General features: G+C 40.5%; 1 protein-coding gene across 1 annotated transcript in view; it reads right to left on the reverse strand.

Annotated features, from left to right (window-relative positions):
* The window catches only part of LOC145344555 (ankyrin-2-like), an 831,416-nt gene that overhangs the window by 138,029 nt on the left and 667,922 nt on the right, over positions 1-25,465 (reverse strand). The window contains exons 20-25 of the mRNA XM_080191753.1: positions 16,857-17,054; positions 10,224-10,322; positions 9,429-9,527; positions 7,466-7,564; positions 6,894-6,992; positions 3,010-3,082 (exon numbers count right to left, since the gene is read on the reverse strand). Coding sequence (XP_080047879.1) covers positions 3,010-3,082; positions 6,894-6,992; positions 7,466-7,564; positions 9,429-9,527; positions 10,224-10,322; positions 16,857-17,054 — 667 coding nt within the window. The remainder of the gene's footprint in view (positions 1-3,009; positions 3,083-6,893; positions 6,993-7,465; positions 7,565-9,428; positions 9,528-10,223; positions 10,323-16,856; positions 17,055-25,465) is intronic.

A 25,465-nucleotide genomic window follows, 5' to 3' on the forward strand; every position in this document is an offset into this window, starting at 1 on the left:
GGCGTACCATCTGAATGAATTTCCTTGTCGGCTTAGTGTTGAAGACTTTCACGAGGTCAACAAGGGTTGTGTAGAGCTCACAATTCTGTTCCTGACACTTCTCCTGATGTTGGCGTGCAGCAAAAATCATGTCAGTAGTCCCATGACCTTTGCAGAAGCCACACTGTGACTCTGGAAGCAGACCCAGCTCCAGATGAGTGACCAGACGATTCAGCAGGACTCTTGTGAGGGTTTTTCCTGTGATGGAGAGCAGTGAGATTCTTCGGTGGTTGTCATATACTTGCCGATTGCCCTTTCTCTCGTAGAGATGTACAATGGAAGCATTTTTAAGTTCCTGAGAAAAGGATCCTTGCTTCCAAAAGGACTGGAACAACTCGGTGAGCTTCTCGTAAGTGCAGGACCAGCAGCTTTATAGGTCTCTGCGGGTATGGCATCTGCCCCTGGGGCTTTGCCACTGGATAACTGGCTGACAGCTTTCGTGACTTCGGCTACTACCGGTGGGTCATCCATGGCGCTGTTGATATCAACCTGGGGAATCCTGTCTATTGCCTTATCATTAATAGATGACGGTCGGTTGAGAATGGCTTCAAAGTGTTCAGCCCATCTCTGCAGGATCTGAGCCTTCTCTCTAATGAGAGTTGTACCATCTGTACTCAGGAGGGGGGAACTCCCGAGAGATTGAGGTCTGTAGAGAGTGTTGAGGGCTTCATAGAACCATTTCAAGTCTTTTTGTCAGCGTATCCCTGTATTTCATCTGTCTTGGCGCTCAGCCAGGCATCCTGAATTTTATGCAGTTTATTCTGGACTGTCCTGTCTGCACTGGTAAAAGCATTTTTCTTGGCAGCTGAAGATGGGTCGTTCTGACAGGCCCGATGAAGACGGTGCTTTTCAATAAGTAGAGCCTGTATCTCATTCTCATCGAACCAATCATGCTGCTTGCGGGTAGAGGGTCCAAGCATCTTCAGCACACTTTTCCGCATTAAACTCCATTTGCCACCTCTCAGCCCAGCTCTGCAGCTTACCTATGTCCCTCTGCAAGCTGTAACATCCATCCTCACTGTCTACAACTCCTCCAACTTTAGTGTCATCCGCAAATTTACTAACCCATCCTTCTACACCCTCATCTAGGTCATTTATAAAAATGACAAACAGCAGTGGCCCCAAAACAGATCCCTGCGGTACACCGCTAGTAACTGAACTCCAGGTTGAATATTTCCCATCAACCACCACCCTCTGTCTTTTGTCAGCTAGCCAATTCTTAATCCAAACTGCTAAATCACCCTCAATCCCATGCATCTGTATTTTCTGTAGTAGCTTACCATGGGGAACCTTATCAAACGCTTTGCTGAAATCCATATACACCACGTCAACTGCTTTACCCTTATCTACCTCTTTGGTCACCTTCTCAAAGATCTCAATAAGGTTTGTGAGGCACGACCTACCCTTCACAAAACCGTATTGACTATCTCTAATCAAATTATTTCTCTCTAGATGATTATAAATCCTATTTCTTATAATCCTTTCCAAAACTTTGCCCACAACAGAAGTAAGGCTCACTGGTCTATAATTTCCAGGATGGTCTCTACTCCCCTTCTTGAACAAGGGAACAATATTTGTTATCCTCCAATCTTCCGATACTATACTTGTAGCCAAAGATGACATAAAGATCAATTTCCTCATCTCTTTTTGATTTTTCCTCTCTTAAGATGCTTCTTAAAATGTAAGGTTTGGGCATGCTTGTATTCATCTACCCTAAAATCTCCTTAGGAGGGTTGGTGTCAAGTTGATAATCTTCCGAGTAGCACCTTAGATGATTTTCTACATTAGCGGTGCACAATAATGCAAGTTGTTGTTGTTGAATCCATACTCAACTTTGCCTCAGACAAACAGCAAGCAGTATCTACCTTTTGACATTGTTTATAGTGAGCTTCTGCATTCTGATCACTAATTTTCTTAAATAGTGACATACAGATCATTTGAGGACATGATGTGTATGGTTCCAATTAAATTTTCTTCCCAATTTTTCACCTCTACTCTGCTTCTCCTAAAGGAACTTAATACTGCAGGTATACTGTTTCAATGCTATCAACGACCCTCAAGTGCTTGCCCAAGTGGTTATTCTTTATATGCAAGTTCATACAATGGGTACTGATAATGTACTTCAGCCTGGCATCTTTCAAGGTCAGCCGAATAACAATTTTTTTCCATGTATGTTTTGTTGCAGCAATCAATGATCAGGAGACATCTTAATTGCTGTCCCAGCTGAGATCAGCTAAATCAGTGCAGAGACTGAACCTCGAAACATATTGGAACAGGCAATGGGTTGTGCAGTTACTCGGAAGGATACTTCAGGACAATTAAGTTTATGGTTAATATGTATCCATTTTAATACTTGGTAACATGGAGATCCACACACCTACGAACCCACCAACCTTTAATTACGTGACAATTCTGTGCAAAGGAATTTTACACAAACTCAGTAATAAATGATCCACCAGAGAAATTTACGCCACGTCCAGCTTGGACTCTGCTTTTGCACCAAAATGAAATGTGATTCTGGAAACTTTCTTTCATTACTACTATTTTATTATCAGAAACATTGTTCATTGTTTATCAGCTAGATAATATGAAAATAATATGAAAATTATATAACCTTTAAAGTTGACAAAAATGGCAGGAAAACTGACTCAACATAGTTTTTCTAGCAAAATATCGTTGGCAAAAGCATCAGAGATGTAACAAAGGGCATGAGAAATGAAATGACCAATGAAAAAAATCTAATAATAGTTTACAATCTCTCATCCTCATTCTAGAGCATAAAAAACAAAACATTCTAATCGTTATGAACATCACTTTATATTAAAGATTCGAGATTAGATTTTTTAAAATGGTATTGCATTTAAAAATTATAATTATCACTTCAAAGAAAGAGAATTATAATCACAGTTCTGATATGGCAATGGCTCATATCATTGTTCATAGTATTGTACAGAGAAACACATTCCTCACCTTCTTCATCTGATACATCCAAAATCTCAGTCATTGTCTCAGGTACATTGAGCTTGTGTTTTTCAGTTACAGTCTGTAATAACATACAACAATATGTTAACTGTTTGCAGGAAGAACCACTGGATGGCAACATACCAGCCTGACAGCCTCAGTTTCATTAATGCTGTATCTATTTTGAAAGTTCAGCTGAAGTGCAGCCTAACTCACTTACATCAATCAGGCGCCACAACTCATAATTTAACAAATAATTCTTATCAGTATACTCAGGGGATAACTGCTTCTTTGTTTTTTGATTTTCTTCACTTCACAAATCTGCTACGAAACTTGAACCACTTTTCCCCAGTTGCAATAACAATGAAAATCCAATAACAGCAATCCCAATAACAATGAAAATCTGATTGCTATGGAGATTTGCCCTGTTCCCTCAGATGTCACAAAATATATTTTGGGTAGATGGAGGCTCAGTTCCAAATGGACTTCAATAGAAACTCATTGCTTTGCTCAGGCAATCCCAGTGGTCAGTCATGCTGCAGTCTTGGCTGATTTATGGCCTCTCAGGGTCAGGATGCTTATCATACTAAATACAATCTCAAAATTACTGTTTCTCAAGTTATTCTTCCTTTCACTGGGACCGAGCTACAATTTGATTTAAACAAATTGCAATACTAATTATATTAACCTGAATCTGTACACAGCCAATTTCATTATTTTATTCAATTGAATTTCAATACTTGTGGGATTGTTTGACAGGCAGACACGGAGATCAGATGTTACCTAACATATGATGTCAGAAGAAAAGCATACAGTAATGAGAAGAAAAGTCAATCTTTAGTGATAATCTCATATCCATCAGAATGAATATTCACCGTCAGGTATTTTAAATTATTTGTGATCAAGTGGCTCATCCCTTACATTTATATTTTGTTTTGCTATTTATCTTAAAATCCATAATCCATCCTCTTATTTACATTGGAATAAGGTCCAACAGCAAGTGAACATCAGTAAGTGCAGAATATAACAGCAGTGTTACTCCTCTATAATTTCTTTTCACTGGACTACTTTGCTCACCACCATGGTGCATCACACAAGATTGAATATTTTGCAAAATTAGTAGATGTTTAGGATGCAACTTCCCAAACAGATGTATTGACTAATAAAGGAAGTAATTATTTTACAGATTGTAGCTACTGATCCATTTACCAAATTCCTGAAATGGATTGGAACATATGGCTGCACTGTTAGGTCTACTGTTCTGTACTGAAAGCAAGTAACATTCATTTAACCTTGACGTTTGCTTAACTTAATTCTAATCAATTGTCTGTTAACAGTTGGATCCCATGATACTCAAGGTGTAATCTGACCAGGGTGTGTGTATATGTGTTTGAGAGCATGGCTTTGTCAAATTTAAACTCTACTGTTTGGGCTGAAAATTTTGAGATTCTATTGGTTTTGTTGATGGCTTGGACATGTTGAACATCAGGTTTACGAAAAACTCTTGGGTCTTTTTCAATTTAATCTCAGGTATTCCTTGAAGGAACTGTGTTCTTGTTTTTTCTTCCTTATATGCAGCACTTTATACCTGTCTGTGCAAATTTAATCTTTCATTGTCTGTCAACTTTGATATTTTGTCCAATTTAATTTCTCATTGTCTCCTCCAATTCCACTGATCCTTCAGATTGGTATCTTAAGCATTTTTGATCAATTTCATTGAATTTCTGAATCTAAGTCATTGATGCAAGGTGATAACAGTTGTGGCTCCAATATCAGTCGCTGGGTCACCCCCATTCTTATAAACTAGTGCCTATTTTCTTGCAGTCTTCAGCCAATTTCTTAACCTTTGCCATGAATAACTTGGAATCCACATTGCTATGAGCTTCAACAATAGCCTTTCACATGAAATGTCATAAATTGTCTGTCTGTATACCATGCTGTAAGGCTTTTGAAATGTCCATTGGATTATGACATTCTCATAAAAGTCTAGAAGGATAGTTGGGCAACATTTTTTTCCTTTTGAGTTCATGTCGACTGGGGGTTATTACATTACTGATATACAGTTATTCTTCAACTTCACTTCTGAAAATAAATTCCATCATTTTGCATAGAATTGGTAAGATTAGAGAGTCTGTAGTTACATGCATTTGCTTTATTTTGCTTTTTGAATGACATGTTAGCGTACTTTCAATTAACTAGTACCTCCTCCCAGTGGTCAGTAACTATGACCCTGGGAATTCATTTGTTTTGAGCCTTTTTGTCTAAAGTTTCTATCTTGCTTACATGGAAGGGGAAGATTTTATTTCACTTATGCCTGTTTTGTTTTTCGTTTAGCCATAGGATCTGTGCATCACTGGACCGACCAATATTTATTAGCCATCCCTAATGTGGGGTGAAGTATGTTGTTCATGTCTTGTGAATACCTGGAGGAAGTAATGATACAAAAATATGTACTTATAGTGTATTTATCCTTTGTTTCACACCCATTTGTATCTTTTATAGTTTTCATCTCATATTGTACTAAAAGAATATAATTATATATTTCATCTACAGATATGCCTTTTCTCGGTCTCCCTCTGCCCTACTAACTCATTCCTGCATGCTTCTGTACTAATATCCATTGTTGGGATGGTGTGAAATCCTGATTCAAGTCATGTAATTATTGTACACGTTCAGCATTATTCCACCTAGCTGCTACTGAAGTGTACCAACCTCACTCAATCAATTTGTTTCAAGTCTGTCTCTCATTCAGCACACAAAGTTATATATACATATCTGGCTCCTCCATTCTTGTACTTCAGGATCCCAGCTCCAGTTCATACTGAACTGTAATTCTGTGGTCACTATCCTCCAAGGCTGCTTCAACTTCAATCGCCTTTATGTTATCAAGCTTATTTACAAACTTCGGCTTAAGATGAGTGCTGTGTTTTAAGGGGTGATTTATGATGTATTACATTAATCTGACTCAAAGCCATTTGGGTTTTCCCAAGTACAGTTGTTGCTTGGAGCTAACTATTAAAATAACTTCTATGTTCTCACATATCCAATTTCTTACTTCAGGACAAACTGTTTTCTTTTTATGCCCACTCAATAATCTGTTGTATACTCCTATATTTTTTAATGTAGAGATGTCTATCCAGGGTTATTCAGTGTCTATCTTTCGGCAATGTGGTCAGCCACTGTTATTGCAATTGTGGCCTCTCCACTGAAATGCCCCGAGTGGGGTGAGTGTCTGACATTCATATGGAAGTCAAGAAGTGACTCGAAGGGCTCAAAAGAACTTTAGCAACAGAGATACTAGAAATGGCCCCCGAGCCAGCAGATTGTCTACCTATGGTCTTTGGAACCAATTTTAGAAAACATTGTGCAATTTCAGCCACACGTTGTCTCTCACAACCAATTGAAATGCAAATTATTGGTTTTGGTTCAATAAACATGCAGTAAATTAACATGATTTTGCATTCAATCTTTTCCTTCTCTCTTTGCATCAACTTAAACCAAGAGCTCTGCTGCTTTAGGCTGTGAGGCAGTCAGGAGGATGTTTTACTTCATTAATTATACATGCCACGAGCTATATATAAACTTCCATCAAGTCAGCCCTGTAAGAAAATTCTAATTCTCTCGATATATTGCAAGTTGAATCTCTCCACAGATGTCTCATCAGCAAATACTTATATATCGAAAAGAAAAACCTTATGTCTCTAATATAGTGTTGTATGTTGTTAAATAACTTAATAGTTAAATTCATGACAGAGCAAAGGTTTAAAATATTCATTTTAGAACCTTCACTGCAAAAAACGGCAACATAAAGTCACATTTATTCTTAAAACGCCAAGAAAGAACAATCTCTGAAATAGCCCCAAATGAGATTTTGTCTTCAGGGAAGTACTCACAGTTGTAGTGGTGGTGACTTCTTCTGTGACAACCTTCAAGGTATCAACTACAGAGATATATCCAAGACGTTTGGCAATTGCTAAGGCTGTGTTGCCATTCTGCAATGAAGAGAGTTGGGTTAATTTATTAGTTTCGCCTGGACCCTGTGTGAGCTGTTGCTCTGCCAACAGTGATCACCAAATCTAAAAGGATTCGATCTGAAACTTTCCATTCACCATATCCACTTGAATTGTGCAGGCTAGCCTCACTGCTGTATGCAGACTAGAACTTGATACTTCATAATACTTCCATTAACTTGGACAGATGACTATTAATAATAGCAAAATAACAGTGAAATCATTTTGCAGTCCTTTTATTACTATGCTAACTGTGTTAGTATGATTTAAAAAGTGATGCAAGATATATAGTTTTAAAATGCAGCTTACACAGAAAATGATGCTAAAATCAATATATTGTGACCTTTTGAGATGACAGCAGCAATTAGCATTCGTATCACTGATCCTTACTGAGGCATAAGCCTTTTGCACATGCAGTCTTCCAGCTACTCTATCAAGCCAACAGATAGACTTACTGCAGTGATGGCATTGGCTCTGGCTCCATGTTGAAGGAGGACATTGATGATGTGGGTGTGTCCCTGTTGTGCTGCCTGATGCAAAGATGTATAGCCATTCTGAATACGCAGCCAGGTTCATTCATGAGCATTTGGAAGGGAAGAAATAGCACGAAAGAGAAATTAGCATAGAACTGCAAGAGTGAATTGAGGAAATTCTCTCAATGTTGAAACAGAGTTCTGAAACACATTAGAGATCCTCTTCAAATTCCTTCTCAAAATATGGGGATCACTATTAGGCCAGTTTTTATTGTCCATTTTATATTTGTCCGTGAGGTGATAATGGAGAGCTAGTATAAGGCACATGTTGTCACTCGGTCTCCCTGGGTAAACTGTAACACTGCAACTTTTACAGTCTAACAATTCTAAAATTTCTCCTGATTTCCCTATTGGATTTATAAATAATATTTTGTATTTATGGACTATAGTTTTTGATTCTTCCGCAAGTAGGAACTTCCCTCCTAGGAGTAAGTCCCGCGGCAGAATGGGGGGGGGGTCGGAGGCCACAGTAAATTAATGTCACAGGTGTCATTAAATATTCTTGGGGGGGTGGGGGGGGGCAGGGGGTGATCTTCCACATGGTAGCAAGAGCTTGTGCCCTGCCATCTTATCCAGGTGCCATTTTTAAAAGTTGGACAAGCTGACCCCCATTGAAAAAGGACTTCCCTAGGAAAAGAAAACAAACCTCCAGGAACACTCAAGCAGAAAAATGAAGCTCCTTGATGACACTGAAGTTGGAAGATCCACTTGATAGATACTACTCCCCCACCCACTCTTTCATGTTCCAGAGTCTACTATGTCTAGATGTTTCCATTCTGAGCTCCAGAGGCAACTGGAAGCCTTCTTCGGGTTAAGTATTTACATATACACACCATGTCAATGCAGGCATGTTCTGGACCACTGTGATTTCCAGGTGGCAGGTTGACGATCAAACAGAGGGGTGATTCCAGTCAGGCCTTTATCTGTATCCACCAGTGGAGCTCCTGTTACATTGTCCCTTCCACCCACCATTAAATTTGCTGCAGAGGGGTCATAGGAAAATTCTGCCTAGGGTACGTAATAATACATAATATAGAAGTTCCATTTCAATGCCAAAGAATCCTTTAATCTTCAGGGACATCACAAACATTTCTTTCCATACTTTCTGGACTTTTTCCTCACTTTCCTTCCCATATGACTTGATCTTATTCACTTTGTTTCTAAGTGCTACAGACAGGGAAGTTAAACCTGCAATTGCTCTATTACACATATATTGCATTCCCAAACAGAAGTTTGCTGCAGCCCATAAAACTCGATTTGTTCAAAGTCTCCACTGTTCAGCTTCAGTCATAGCTTTGCTGATAACAAAGTAACCCATGCCAGCCTACAAGAGAATCTAGCCTCTACTGTTTGATTAAGTACCCACTCTTTCCATACCTGGCACATTGTGGCTCCAGTATATTCTGTGTAGACGCGCTACTAGCTATAGTATCACAGCACCTTCTAGCTCTGTAAGCTTCAACACCAATAGAAGAAAAGGCTAAAATATCTTGTGCAGGATTACAAACACCTCCCCTCTTCCCCTGCCATTCCGAATTTCCAGCTCTTTCAAAAACCAATGGAGTTTTGGCTATGATGAGTCCAACCATGATGGGTCTGGAAAACCTAGTCTATGGGAGCAGCATCATGCCCAAGTTTCCCTCCAAATCACACACCATTCGGACGTGTACCTTTATTGTTATTCTTCACTGCAGCTATATTGAAATCCTGGCATTCCTAATCTCATGTCACGACAGGAAGAGCATTATCACAACACAGGAATCAAGGAACAGGGCAACCATCAAATTTTCAGGGCAACTAGGGATTGTTGATAAGTGATAATAAATAAATGGGGCCTTGCATCTTAAAAACTGAATGTGAACTAAAAGTCACTCCTTTCTTTTACCTTGGTTTTGGCATTAACATTGGAACCATGTTGCAAGAGGAAATTGACCATCTTTACGTTTCCATAGTGACAAGCCACAATCAGTGGTGTATAGCCAACCTGAAAGAAAGAAGCTGTGATCAGAACGAATAAAGCCAATTATATGCCTGCAGAAATCCTGAAATATTATAAAAATGGCAAGAAATAAGAACAGAAAAATGAATAATTTGCTGTCAAATTCTTATCAAGTGATCCAATTCAATTAAAAATTCAACCTATGGTCTAATTTCCAAAATATTTGAGAGTTTGTGAACATTGGACAAGAAAAGGATGGAGCACAGCAATCATGTCCTCAGGCCACTCTCTGCCAAGCCTCATACAGGAAGATTGATCACTTGCAGATGGTGCCAGAAAATGATAGACACAAATGAAACCCAGTATTTGGGGAAAGAGAAATTTAGACCAAAAGAAAGAAAAACTAGCTTTTAAAGTTTGAAGTTTATTTATTAGTCACAAGTAAGGTTTACACTAACATTGGAATGAAGTTACTGTGAAATTCCCCTAGTCGCCACACTACGGCGCCTTTTCAAGTCAATGCACCTAACCAGCACGTCTTTCAGACTGTGGGAGGAAGCTGAAGTACCCGGAGGAAACCCATGCAGATACAGGGAGAACATGCATCTACATAAATACATATTATACAGGTTCACAAGTTCACTAACTGCTACAAATTCATGCAACATATCTATAACTACCTGTGAAATAGAACAAAGCTAGAACAAAACTACTAAGAAAAGAAATTCAATGCTGCAATACCTTGGTCTGTGCATCAAGGTTTGCGCCTCGTTTTACCAGGATTTCTGCGACATTAACCTTGTCCTCCTGAGCTGCCAGGTGCAATGCTGACAATCCACTCTAATGACAGACATAGGAAAGGGATAAATAAGCATGGAACCGTGTCTTTTTTTGAAAAAAATCACTGACTTCTATGACTTCCCCACAAACTTGTTATTTATTATTTCCTTCCTGACCCCTTCACTCGATTTTCTAAAATGACAAATGCTGTTTGTTTTGCTTTCTGCTCATCAGTATTGATATTCCAAAGCTTTTAGCATTGCTATGTTCGTCAGAACCAATGTTATTCCATCCATCTTCCTGTACAGCTGAAAAGAACATTTTCTTGAATTTGCACTTATAGAAATCTTAAGCCTTCAAATCAACATATTACATGTATTTCTCTATTGGGAATTCATCATAAGCCAATAAACATTTGATAAATGATACAGGAAGAGATATGCAAACAAATTTGAAAACAAATACAGAACTAACAGGACTATAATAATGCTTTGATTTTTTACTAAGCAGGATTTCTAGGCCGTGTGAGGTAAAGGCGATGGTGGTGGTGTAAGAAGACCTATTAACATCTTCAAAAGCCATGGGGTTTGTTTTAAATAGATTCTTTCATGGAGATGTCCTTGACCTTCTTTCATTGCCTGCGATTACATTTTTAAACTGACCACAGCTGGGGATTGTGGGTTAAAGGGACGAGAATTTCCCACCACTGCAATCACCTTAATTGGCTTCTCAAGTAGAGGTTAAGGGTGAAACACAGCAGACATATAGAGGTAGTCTCTGAGCTGGTAGGGGAACTAGTGCTTTATCATTTTTAACTGCCCTCCCCCCAGGCCCGCTTCTGCCACAAGTGCAAGATGACTACAGCGTGGTCACAGACTGCTCTGTGGAATGGTTTCCTCTCCACACTAAAAGCTTGACAGCTGGGTCTTCTTTTTATTTTCAAAGTTCTAAAAAGTTCTCAAAGGATGTCTCCATCTTGAGGCGTCCTCCCTCTCCTATCTATACCAGCAGCTCCCATTGTGGGGCTGCCAATATACCCTATTGGTTCTTGAACCTCAGGAACCAACATGTCATTCTTAATTTGACCACTACTTGGCCTGGTCTCCAAAACTCCTGTCTGGCATCAGGTGTTTTCCAAAGGCAATTGATAATGTTTTTCATTAGCCGTTTATTAACAAGATAAAGACTATAGGGACAGATTGTCAAGCCTCCCCCAAAACTGATGTGATAATTGAAAATGTACCCACTCAAGGCCATAGATGGGAGCAATGCTCCATCTAGGCTTTGTGGCCTGGAGATTCTCATGCAGGCTGAGTACAAGTCAGCTGCTTAAAGTTACCAAGCATGCCAGGCCATGCAAACAAATATGAAGGGCCCACACACCTAAATAAATGGGCTGTGCACAACAAAAAAAAATTGATTGGGATGGTTGGATAAGTTTCAATTTGGACCTCAAATTTCAGTGAGATGCCAAACTGGAGTTCCACTGCAGAGTGCTGTTTGGTGCATCAGAAATTCTTTCAGCCATGGTACCAACTATTCTCACCTAAAACCAGCAGATGGAGCCCATTATGGGTAATGGCTGTTGGGAGAGAATGGCTGATTCAAGACTACTCAGCCCAACTAAAATATTGTAAAATTCTCTTTTCAGGAACCAATGAGTGAACAATGTCAAAATCTCAACATAGAAGGTTTATTTTCCAAAGGATTGCAAAGTATAATTGCTAACTTTTTGATTTTATTTATCAGGAAAGTACTGTCCTCAGATGGTTTAATGATCGATTCCAAATGATAATGTTTTAATTAAACACACAAACCAGCTATTGCCTAAGCATAAAATCGGAAGTTTAATCTTCCAGCTACTGTATTTTCATTAAGGTTTACTTGACAGGTCCCCTGAAGACATCGCACTTTGTACTGAATTTACATTTTAATCATGTTTTAAGTCAACTAGAAAAAGCTAAAAGGCTTGGTGTTAGAAATGAGTCATTTAATCAAGTGTCCAGAGAAGATAAATTGATTTTATGATACAATCAACCTATTTGCTGATTACTCACATTAGAAAGTTTCTAAAGGGTGAATTTTAAAACATAAATAAGTTACATATTTTCTTTGTGAAAATTTAACTCCTGATAATTTCAAATTTCAATGGACTCTTCACTCACATCAGAAATTCAGGGCAGCCACCAAGTCAAATAAGTTTCAGTGTTCTTCATATAAGAGAAATGGTACCAATAAAACGTGTTCAACAGCAGTCCATCAAATGACAGCTGCACAGCTTCTTAAAATTATTATGGTTTTCATAAATATGTATCTGGAAGCACTACTTTAATTTAAAGTAAAACCTGAAGCTATAAATCTGGGGTGTTGCAATCCCAATGGGAGACAAAAGGCTGAATATCTTGACTGGTATCATCTCTTGGGTTTTACCCAATAGACGACTACTTTCAGCAATTGTCAAGGTCTGGCTGCACAAGGGAGAGAAAAATGGCCTCGTTATGCTGCAAGGTGGTCCTGCTCAATCATGCCACCTACAAGGTCAACTAAGGACTTAATGCTGAAAAAAATGTAACAAATATTTGCATTTCTTGCTATAATATATGTTAAAGGTACACATCAGTGCCACAGGTTGTCCGTTTACTCTTGTTAGTCTCTGAATCATTCCTTATTGTGGGCCAAAAACTCCACCACAATGTGCCCAGCTAAACCACAAATGGTAACTTGAAATCCGAAAACAGGAATTTTCTGCGGCATACATGATGTTTAATACAGCATAGGTCTAGGCTTGAATATTGGGTGGCTGTTACTGGGAGCATTTTCCTTTCCAAAGTCCTCAAACATGCTGTCACTACCTCAAATCCACGCTCATTTTCCCTGGCATACTATGTTTGAATCTCTCAAATTAGATTTCAACCAAGTCACAAAAGACATCCTATGGGGCTGTCACAAAGGTCAACTTTCCCTCTTCATCTTTCTCAAACTGTCTTCAGCCTTTAACAAGCTGACCACACCATTCAACACCCTCTCCATTGCCATCCAGCTGTGTGGAACTGCTCACACTTGGTCTCATTCTTATCTAATTGTAGCCAAATAATCAACTGCAACAGCTTCTCTTCCTACTCTAACACTGTGATCTCTGGTGTCCCTCAAGAATCTATCCCTTTTATTTCTCATCTACATGTAGACCCTTGGCAATATCACCAACATCAGTTTCCGTATGTACACTGATGATTTCATCGCCACCTCCTTCAACTCCTCTACTGTTGCTAAATTGTGAAGACCAAAGCCATTGTCTCAGTTCCCACCAAAATCCCCCAATCCCAAGCCATCAACTCCATCCCTCTTCTTGACTGAGGCTAGCCAAATGACTTGCAACCTTGGTGTCATTCTTGACCCTGGAATTAGTGGCTGACCACACATCCACAGTCGCTGAGACTGCCTATTTCCACCTCAGTAACATTGCCCAAATCTTCCCTAGCCTCAGCTTGTCTGTTGCTGAAAACTGCATCCATACATTTTTTGCATCTAGATTTGTCTACGTCAATACACGTCTGGCCAGCCTCTGACTGATCACCCTGTGTAAATTTGAGGTAATGTGTTTTACCTCTTATCTATCATCTTTGTGCTCATTGACTGACCTACGTTGGCTTCTGGTCAAATAGTGCCTCAATTTTAAAATTCTCATCTGCCTTGCCCCTCCCTATTTCTGTAACCTCTGGCCCTGTAGCTCTCCATGGTATTTGTGCTCTAGCCACTAGAGTATCCTCACTTTGAGTTGCTCCACAGTTGGTAGCTGGGCCTTCAGCTGCCTAGCCGTAAGCTGAAGACTTTCCACAATGGAAAAGGTGACATATTACTAATTCATCCATTTTTAGGAACCTTAAATGGCTGCTTTAACAAACATTTGTTTGTCTTTTATTTAGAACATGGATTTCCATAAACCCAATAGTGTCTTTTGCATTGTGTAAAATGTAGCTGAAGCACTCCACACTGCCCGAGCTTGTCAGAATTATAATATCCTATTGTAATAATGTGACATATAGAAACTAGAAGGAAAAGTAGGCCATTTGGCCCTTCAAGCCTGCACCGCCATTCAATTTGATTACGGCTGATCATCAAATTCAATATCTTGGTCCCCCTTTCCCCCATAACCTTGATCCTCCCTTTCCCCCATATCCTTTGATTCCCTTTAGCCCCAAGAGCTAAATCTTTTTTTTTGATATCAGACAATGTTTTGGCTTCAACTACTTTCTGTGATAGTGAATGCCACACATTTACCTTCTGGGTGAAGAAATTTCTCCTCCTCTCAAATCTAAAAGATGTGCCCCTTATCTTCAAACACAACCCCTAGTTTTGGACTCCCCATCACTGGGAACATTCTTTCTGAATCTACCCTGTTAGAGTTTTATAAGTTTCTATGAGATCCCCTCTCACTCTTCTGAACTCCAGTGAATATAATGCTTGCCGACTCAGTTTCTCCTCATATGATAGACTTGTCTTCCCAGGAATCAGCCTGGTAAACCTTCACTGTATTCCCGCTATAGAAAGGACATCCTTCCTCAGATAACGACATCAGAACTGCACAATATTCCAGATGTAGCCTCACCAATCCCCTACACAATTGCAATAAAACATCCCTATTCCTTTTCCTATCCTCAAATTTTTTTCGCTATGAAGGCCAACATACCATTTGTTTCCTTTAGTGTTTGCTGTGCCTGCATACTTACTTTCAGTGACTATGCACAAGGACTCCAAGGTTTTGTTGAGTTTTCATCTCTCTCACTACCTCTCTCAATTTACACTCATTCATATAATAATGTCTTCCTCCTATTGCTACCAGAGTAGATAACCTCATATTTATCCACATTATATTGCATCTCTCATGCAGATGCTCATACCCTCAGCCTGTCCAAATCACTCTGAAGCGTTTCTGCATTCTCCTCACAGCTCACCCTCCCACTAACCTTGTATCACCTCCAAATTTGGAGATAATTAACTCAGTTTCCTCAAATCATTGAAGTGTGATGTGAACGGTTGAGGTCCTAGCAACTGCTGCACACTCCTGCAGAAAAAGACCCAATATGCCAATACTTTGCTTCCTACCTGCTATCCAGCTTTCAATTCATCACAAGACAATACCTACAATCCCACATGCTTTAACTTTACATAGCGGTCTGTTATGTGAGACCTTGTTGAAAGCTTCTGAAAGTCTAAATAAACCACACCCACTAGTTCTTCCCAGTTAACTCTTGCAAGTTACATCCTCAAAGAATCCCAATAGATTCATCAAGCATAATTTCCCTTTTCTAAATCCATGCTGACTTTGTCTCATTATACCGCTGCCTGCCAAATGCTGAGTTGTGAAATCCTTGATAATGAATTCTAGCAGTTTTCCCAGTACCAATGTTAGGCTCACTGGTCTATAGTCCCATGTTTTCTCTCTACCTCCCTTCTTGAATAGCAGGGTTACATTAGCTACCCTCCAATCTGTATGAACTCACCTGTGATTTTTTTCCACATCGGCCAATTAATGTTTAGTAGATAGCAAATTAAGGATGGTGGGCAGACTCTCAAAGCTGAAGGGCCAATCAAAGCCCCTCAAGTTTGAAAGCAACATCATCAGCAAGTAAGTGAGAAAGAGGGTGCCATAAAATGGAGGTATTTGCTTCAACGTTTTCAAGGTGAAAATAAAAAAAATTCCAACAGACTGGTTAGCATTGTGGGTGGGAGGCAACACTGGTGGAATCCTTCCACTGAACAGCCTCTGGTTACTGTGAATCCAAGCAGTGCAGGAAGATCTCTAAGTCTGCTTCAAATGCAGTTATCCAAACCAACTGCCAGAAGATGGTCTCCAGGCAGCTAAACTATCCCCCACCACGTACAAGTACCTGGTGGCCAACTGGAAAATCTCAATTTTAAACCAGTAGCCTGAGGTGACATTAATTAGCTGAATTGGAGCAGGGGAACTGGTGCACCAGCTGGCAACTATATTTCATGTCCACTTTTCTCAGCTCCTGACTCATGCAAAAGCCTTTAAAATCCTTCCCTTAGGTTATGGACTGTTCAGCCTTCATTATGGGGACCTGCCATCTTGAAATGAAAGGTGGAACCTAACTTGCAACAGATAAGCCACTTCTTGCATTTTCCTGTATTCCAAGGCCGATAATAGAGAACAAGTAGTTAATGTGCTTCAGAGTTTCAGGTTTTTGCATTATTGGCCCCTATGAACATAGAACATTCACGTAGTATTGCAATCTTCACAATGCTTCGTCAAACTCCCAGGCGAACAAAAGAAGGGTGAACTTAGGTGATATTTCTATAATTTATTCTTGCACCAGAGCAATATATGGAGGAAATCAACTTGAATTTATTTGCCTACCTATTAATTAACATTGAAATGTTTTAAATTAAGGAGTGCAATGTTGTTTCATGAAATTAAAAAAATGCATAAGATTCACCCAGAATAAGAAATAAAATTGAAGCCACCAAGCATTTGATATCACAAGTACACAACATTCAGACATTCCTTTCTTCACAGAAATAAATTATTACACAATCGTAAATGTCTTTGACACATAAAAGCTTTGTAGTTACCTTTGTGGCCACACTAACATTGGCATTTTTATCCATCAGACGTGAAACCATATCCACATGTCCCTCCTGTGAAGCCAGGTGGAGGGGGGTCACCCCTTGTTTTGTTAGCGCATTAGTGTGAGCTCCATACTCCAATAAGGTGGTGGCAATCTCCATTTGGTTCTTCTTGGCAGCAATGTGCAGAGGCGTATAGCCATTCTGGAAAGGCATGAATTTTAGACCCGAAGCAGTTAGTCTTTACCCGTTTTTGATTGATGCTCAAACATGCTTTGCAAAATATTAGTCATGAATGTTGCAGTTGAATATCCTGCATTTGGGCACATCACACAGAGTGCAACGATGTCACCACGTCTTGGGAGATTAACCTTCCTGATCATTGCCTCTCCTGTGCCAGGAGAGTAGGCAAACCCACCAATTGTTTGTTTCAGAATTTGCTGATTAAGATTTAATTCAATTTATTTGTTTTTAATTTGTATATCATTTATTCAAATATAGCTTATTTTTGTTCAACCACATCTTCTAAACTAAAACATCTTTATCCCGTCAATTTGCAAACACTTTTCATTATCTCCATACCTAAAACTAAACAGTGTCAGGCCTCCGTTACATTATTAGAATATGAGGGTTTGGTTTGACATCTTCCATTCCACTAATTATGCCTACAGTGGTAGGCAATTGTGTAACTGCAACTCTTTGACCCTTTGAAAAATCGCTTTTCTAGCTATCCATCTTCATTTCATTTGTTTTGGCATTCAGTTTTATACTTGTGATTTAACTCAGTTGAAAATAAATGTTCTCATTCTCATTACACCTAATAATCATCCTGGCAGATTGTGTGTAATTAAAGCACAGATCCATGGCAACTACAAAAACCATTATGAAACATGGCTCCAGCATAAGGCTGTGTAAATAAAATATTTCAGAGTAAATTTTTTAAAAATGGTGTTTTTTAAACACTCCTGTTATTTATTAATTTTAATGTATCAACGGGGAAGATTTGATAGGCGATAAGGCTTAATGATCATGAATACATATGAACAGTGGACCAGACAGCATTTTAAGCATTCAGAATGATCTTCTTCCTCAACTCCACTTTCCTGCACCTTCTCGGATCATTTTTGCTCATTCACTAAACCTATCTATATTTCTTTAGAGCTTTTTTGTGCTCTCCTCACAGCTTATATTCCCATTTAACATCTTTTGTCAACAAGCTTATAGAATCCTACAGAGCAGAACGAGGCCATTTGACCCATCGAGTCTGAACCGACCACAATCCTACCCAGGCCTTATCTCCACAAACCCATGCATTTACCCTCGCTAGTCCCTCTGACACTAAAGGGCAATTTAGCATGGCCAATCCACCTAACCCACCTTTGGACTGTGGGAAGAAACCGGAGCACCTGGGGAAAATGCACACAGGCACGGGGAGAACGTGCAAACTGCACACAGACAGTGACCCATGCAGGAATTGAACTTGGATCCCTGACGCTGTGAGGCAGGCATCCTGCTTGACAGATGGTAGAATTTGATTTTGATACAAAAAGTTGGAATTGAGAATCTACCGGTGACCATGAAATCACTGTTTCGGAAAAACCCATCTAGTTCACTAACGTCTTTTAGGGAAGGAAATCTGCTGTTCCTACCTGGTCGGGCCTACATGTGACTCCAGAGCCACAGCAATATGGTTGACCCTCAAATGTCCTCCAAGGGCAACAAGGGATGGGCAATAACTGTTGTGAGCCCACGTCCCACAAATGAATAAAAAAAGGTGCTGGATAATCTGAAATGTAGCACATTGCAGAATTTGGTAATTGCAGTTATCTATCATTGTTCATTTGGTGTCTTAAGTGTTTGTGCGATCCTCAGAAGTAAGTGATCAGCAGGACGCCCCTCAGTAAACTCCAGGCTGTTGCTCTGCCTCCTCACCAGACCAGGTCACAGTACTAGTGGTAACAGCAACAACAAGCAGCAGTATGCCACACACATCTGCCTGGGCACCAAACAACATTCAGCCTCACTGATCACAAAAATACTCACTTATCACCACAGTGCAGATAAATCAAAGGGTAAACCCTATACCATTTTTTAAAAAAGCCACTTGATACTTTCAGTTTCTTCATCTTACTAATTAACATAATTTGTAAAATATCAAGGCCAGCACTGATCCTTGCAGTGCTGCATTAGTTATACCCTGCTAAATTAAAAAAAGATTTTTTATCCTAAGTCTGCTTTTTATCTTTTAATTAATCCTCCATCCATACCAGGTGTATTACCTGCAAAGCCCTGAATCCATGCACTAGCTTTGTGTTTGGCACCTTAACAAACACGTTTTGGAAATCCAAGCATACTAAATCTGTTGGCCCCCTTTGTCTATCCCACTGGTATCATCCTCAAAAAAAGATAAATTTGTCTAACACATTATTTCCCTTTTGTAAAATCACACTAACTTTATCTGTTCATACTATAATTTTTTAAGTACATTTTTCTGACTTCCTTAATAATTAATCAATTTTCCTGATGACTGGTGTCAGGTTAATTGGCCTTTGGTTCCCTGCTTTCTCCTCCCTCCTTTCCTGAATAGGGGCGTTGCATTTGATGACTTCCAATCTCCTAAGGTTCTAGAATCTAAGGAAAGAACTCTGGGGTGGAGGTCATCAGCTTTTGATGATTTGTTAACTTTTAGTCCCTTAAGTTTGTCCAATATTTCCTCTCTGTGGACATCAATTCTCTTACATTCCTCACTTCTTTTAGCCCCTTGGTGTCTCACGATATCTGCTATGTTATTTTTCTCTTTTTCTAAAGATAAGCATACAAATTGCCAAGAAAAATAATAGGTCAGAGAATTGGGAACAGTTTAGCATTCAGCAAAGATGAACTAAGGGATTGATTAAGAAGTGGAAAATACAGTACAAAAGTAAACTTGCAGGGAACAAAATATAGAAACGTGAACGGAAAAAGGTTGGTGAAGACAAACGTAGGTCACCTACAGACAGAAATGGGGGAATGTATAATAGGGGATAAAGAAATGATTGAGTAACTGAATACTTTGGTTCTGTCCTCACAAAAGAGGACACAAATCAGATGCCAGAAATGTTGGAGAATGCAAGATTTAGTGAGAGGGAAGAACTGAGGGAGATCAATATTAGTAGAGAAATGGTACTGGGAAAGTGGATGGGATTGAAGGCAGATAAATCCCCAGGGCCTGATAATCTACATCCCAGAATAATTAAGGAAATGGCTACATTAATAGTGGACCATTAATAATTAATGGTCATCTTCCAGGATTCTATAGACTCTACAACAGTCACTGCAGATTGAATGGTAGCTAATGTCATTCCATTATTCAGAAAGGGAGGTTGAGAGAAAACAGGGAGTTACAGACCAGTAAGATTAACATCGGTAGTGGAAAAAATTCTTCAATCTATTATCAAGGACTTTATGGCATAGCATTTAGAAAGCAATGAGTTTTTGATGCAGATGGAGGATGAGAAAGTAGGGTCCCGAACCTGTGTCCTCTGTTTGAACACAGGGGAGTACGATAGGATGAGAGAGGAATGTGCAAATGTAGATTGGGGGTACAGATTGGTTGATAGGACTGCTGAGGAGCAGTGGAGGATCTTTAAGGAGATCTTTTTCGGTGCTCAGCAGAAATATATTCCAACGGTAAAGAAGGAATGTAGGAGAAGGGACAATCAGCTGTGGTTATCGAAGGAAATAAAGGAGAGTATTAAATTAAAAGCTGATGCGTTCAGAGTGGCTAAAAGTAGTGGGCGATTAGAGGATTGGGAAAGGTTTAAAAATCAACAAAGAATGACTAAGAAGTTGATTAAAAAAAGGAAGGACAGGCTATGAAGCTAAACTAGCACTAAATATAAAAAAGGACAGTAAGAGTTTTTACAAAAATATAAAGAAGAGGAGGCTGGCTAGAGTGAATGTTGGACCCTTACAGGGTGAGGGGGGGATTTAGTGGTGGGAGATGAGGAAATGGCTGAGGCCTTAAATAAGTTTTTTGCCTCGGTCTTCACGGAGGAGGACACGAATAGTTTGCCAGATATTAAAGATAGAAGGATGGCAGGAGTTGAGGGCCTGAATGCGATTACTGTCACTAGAGAGGTAGTGCTTGATCGACTAACGGGACTGCTGGTGGACAAGTCCCCAGGACTGGATGGAATGCATCCCAGGGTTCTGAAGGAAATGACAAAGGTGATAGTGGATGCCTTAGTGATTATTTACCAAAATTCACTGGATTCCGGGGAAGTGCCGGAAGATTGGAAAATGGCTAATGTTACGCCGCTGTTTAAAAAAGGTAGCAGACAAAAGGCAGGGAATTATAGGCCGGTTAGTTTAACGTCCATAGTTGGAAAAATGCCTGAATCCGTCATCAAAGAAGAAATAGCGAGGCACCTGGAGAGGAATGGTTTGATAGAGCAGTCGCAGCATGGATTCGTTAAGGGGAAGTCGTGTTTGACAAATTTATTGGATTTCTATGAGGATGTGACTAGTGCGGTAGACAAAGGGGAACTGGTGGATGTGGTGTTTCTCGATTTTCAAAAGGCGTTTGATAAGGTGCCTCACAAAAGGTTGCTTCAGAAGGTTAGGGTGCATGGAGTTGGGGGTAAGGTGTTAGCGTGGATAGAGGATTGGTTGTCTAAGAGGAGGCAGAGAGTTGGTATCAATGGGTGCTATTCTGATTGGCGGTTGGTGACTAGTGGAGTGTCGCAGGGATCGGTGCTGGGGCCTCAGCAATTTACCATTTATATAGATGATCTGGAGGAGGGGGCTGAGTGTAGGGTGTCAAAATTTGCTGATGACACAAAGGTGAGTGGAAAAGCAAATTGCGCGGAGGGGGTGGAAAGTCTGCAGAGGGATCTGGATAGGCTGAACGAGTGGGCGAGGACCTGGCAGATGGAGTACAATGTTAGCAAGTGTGAGGTTATCCACTTTGGCAGAAATAATAGTAGGAGGGATTACTATTTAAAGGGCGAAAAGCTGCAGCATGCTACGGTGCAGAGGGACCTGGGGGTCCTTGTACATGAGTCGCAAAAACCCAATCTGCAGGTGCAGCAGGTGATCAAGAAGGCAAACAGAATGCTGGCCTTCATAGCGAGGGGGATTGAATACAAAAGCAGGGAGGTCTTGCTGCAACTGTACAGGGCACTGGTGAGGCCGCAGCTGGAGTACTGTGTGCAGTTTTGGTCGTCGCACTTGCGCAAGGATATTTTGGCCTTGGAGGGAGTGCAGAGGAGGTTCACTAGGCTGATACAGGAGTTGAGGGGGTTGGACTATGAAGAGAGACTAAATAGACTGGGTCTGTACTTGTTGGAGTTTAGAAGGATGAGGGGGGATCTTATACAGAGGTATAAGATAATGAAAGGGATGGATAGGGTAGAGGTAGAGAGATTCTTCCCGCTTAGAAAGGATAGCAGGATTAGAGGGCACAGCCTCAAGATAAGGGGGGCAGCAGTTTAGAACAGAGTTGAGGAGGAACTTCTTCACTCAAAGGGTGGTGAATCTCTGGAATTCTCTGCCCATTGAAGTGGTGGAGGCTACCTCACTAAATATATTTAAGTCACGGGTACATAGGTTTTTGACAGACAAGGGAATTAAGGATTATGGGGAGAGAGCGGGAAAATGGAACTGATCCACTTCAGATCAGCCATGATCTTATTGAATGGTGGGGCAGGCTCGAAGGGCTAGATGGCCTACTCCTGCTCCTATTTCTTATGTTCTTATGTTCAATGGCAGGATCAGACAGAGTCAGCATGGATTTATGAAGGGGAAATAACGTTTGACAAATCTATTGGAATTCTTTAAAGTTACAACTAGTAGAGTTGACAAGGGGGAGCCTGTTGATATAATATATTTGGACTTTCAGAAAGCATTTGACAAGGTCCCGCAAAAGAGATTAGCGTGTAAGATTGAAGCACACGGGATGGTGGAGGGGGTGGAGAAAGAGCGTATTGAAACAGACAGAAAACTACTTGGCAGAGAGGGACATAAAGAGCAGGAATTAAAGCGTGCTTTTGAAATTGGCAGGCAGTAACTAGTAGGGTGCCACAGAGATTGGTGCTGGCACCCCAGCTATTCACAATATATATTAATAATTTGGAAGAGGAAACAAAATGTAACATCTCAAAGTTTGCAGATGATACCAAGTTAGGTGGGACGGTGAACTGTGACAAGGATGCAGAGATTTTACAGGATGATCTGGATAGGATGGATGAGTTGGCAAATCATTGGCAGATGCAGTATAATTTGGATAAACGTGAGGTTATTCACTTTGGAAGCAAAAACAAGAAGGCAGATGAATGGCTGTAAATTAGGAGAGTGGAGTGTGCAGCAGGACCTGGGTGTCCTTGTGCATCAGTCACTGAAAGTGAGCATGCAGGTACGGTAGGTGGTAAAGGAGGCAAATGACATGTTGGCTTTCATTGTGAGAGGTTTTGAGTACAGGAGCAGGGATGTGTTGTTACAATTATGCAGGGCCTTGGTGAGGCCACACCTAGAGTAGTGTGTGCAATTTTGGTCTCCTTCTCTGACGAAGGATGTTCTTGCTCTCAAGAGAGCGCAGCGAAAGTTTACCAGGCTGATTCTGGGGATGACGGGACTGATGTATGAGGAGAGATTGACTAGGTTAGGATTGTTTTCACTGGAGTTCAGACAAATGAGGGGGCAATCTCATCAAGATATAAAATTCTAACAAGACTAAACAGGGTAGATGCAGGGAGGATGTTCTTAATGGTGGCTGAGTCCAGAACCTGGGTTCACAGTCTGAGGATTCAGGGTAGACCATTTAGGACGGAGGTGAGGAGACATTTCTTCACCCAGAGAGTGGTGAGCCTGTGGAATTCATTACCACAGGAAGCAGTTGATGCCAAAACATTGAATGTATTCAAGAGGTGGCTAGATATAGCAGTTGGGGCAAATGGGATCAAAGGTTATGGGGAGAGTGCAGGATAAGGCTACTGAGTTGAATGATGAGCCATGATTGTAATGAATGACACAGCAGACTCGAAGGGCCAAATGGCCTCCCCCTGCTCCTATCTTCCTTGCTTCTATCAGACAAAATATAATTTCTTCATTTCCCCATATTAACTTTTTTCTGCCCCTGTCACTAAAAGATCAACAGTTATTTGACCTGCTCTTTTTTTGCCTACTTACAGAAGTTCTTGCAATCTGTTTTTATATTTCTGGATTGTTATTGTGTTTTTTTTTCTTTCAAATTCATCACCATTCTTAGCAAGAAGATTATCCTCTCCTTTTATCTAATACTACCTTAAAAACTCTGAATAAGCCTCAGATATTTTAAATTGTTTCTTCAAATGCTGTCTGCTACTCATCTACTACCATACCATTCAGGCTACTTAACAAATCAACTTTAGCCAGCTCTGCCCTAGTATCTAGGTACTTGGCTTTGTTAAAGTTTAAGATTCTTCTTTGGAACTGGGGGTATGTCGCCATTAAACTTAATGGGGCAATTCTCCCAGCCCATGGCACTGCTTTTGTAGCACAATTGGCTGGGACACTCGAGCAGAAGTTGTTTCACCGAGTTTCTGAGCATTGGATTTCGGGCGTCAGAAATGGGCATGGGGCTGCACAATTTATTTCAATCAACATTTAAATCTATTTTACATCTCATTAGCAGGCCCAAGACTCTGGGCCTGTGAGCATCTCTGTGCCGCCCCGATCAGGAGTGGTTCGCCCCAGCAGGATTTACTATAGTTCCCCACTTCCGGGGAGCTGGCTGCCCAACTCCACTGGAGTGATGGGGATGGGGGGGTTGCTGTTAAGGTCCTGCAGAGGGTTGGAGGGTGCCCCCTCAACATTACCAAATTGGAACTGCCAGCTTGGGCCCTCTGGCACTGCCCAAGGGCCAAACTGCCAATGCCCAAGGACATCTTGGCACCTCCCACTGGGCATCAAGTACCAAGCGGACGGGGCCTAATTTTGTGAGGGGAGGGGTGGGGAGATCAGTGGAGGTGGGAGGTCTCATTGCCACTCTGCAATTAGTCTGGGTAACAGAGGGCTGGCCATCGTAATGATGGTGGGCGGGGTCAAGATAAGCCCAGACATGTTCATGAGCCAAATGAACGAGCTGGCCAGCAATCAGGAGGCCAGCACTGCGAGGCTACTGAACATGTGCTGATCTCAATGCTCAGAGCAGTCCGCTCGGCTCTATCCTGCCAGCCCCTCCAATGGGATTTTTATTGTGCTTCATACTCATGCGCTCTGCAGTCCAGAGTATGGGAGATTCATTTTGAAACTCTAGTGTGTGATTTATTCCAGTTTTTACATAAATTTGATACTTAGAATCTTTTTGGGAGAATCACCCCCAATATCTTAATAATTTCAATCAACTTGATTTGTCCAGTCTAGGTGAAAATTATAGTCAACCACATTTAATCCATTACTTTGTTACAAGCTCCAATCATGTCTTGATTAATACTCTGCCCAACGGTATTACATGGGGGCATACAGACTACTCCCACCAATGTTTTTGGATCCTTATTCTTCTTCCTGATTTTTTGAGCCAAGATCCTTTCTCACTTACTTCCTTATAATAAGAACATAAGAACATAAGAACATAAGAAATAGGAGTAGGCATAGGG

This window comes from Carcharhinus amblyrhynchos, chromosome 1, assembly GCF_965287045.1.
Source record: "Carcharhinus amblyrhynchos chromosome 1, sCarAmb.v2.hapA, whole genome shotgun sequence".
NCBI lineage: Eukaryota > Metazoa > Chordata > Chondrichthyes > Carcharhiniformes > Carcharhinidae > Carcharhinus > Carcharhinus amblyrhynchos.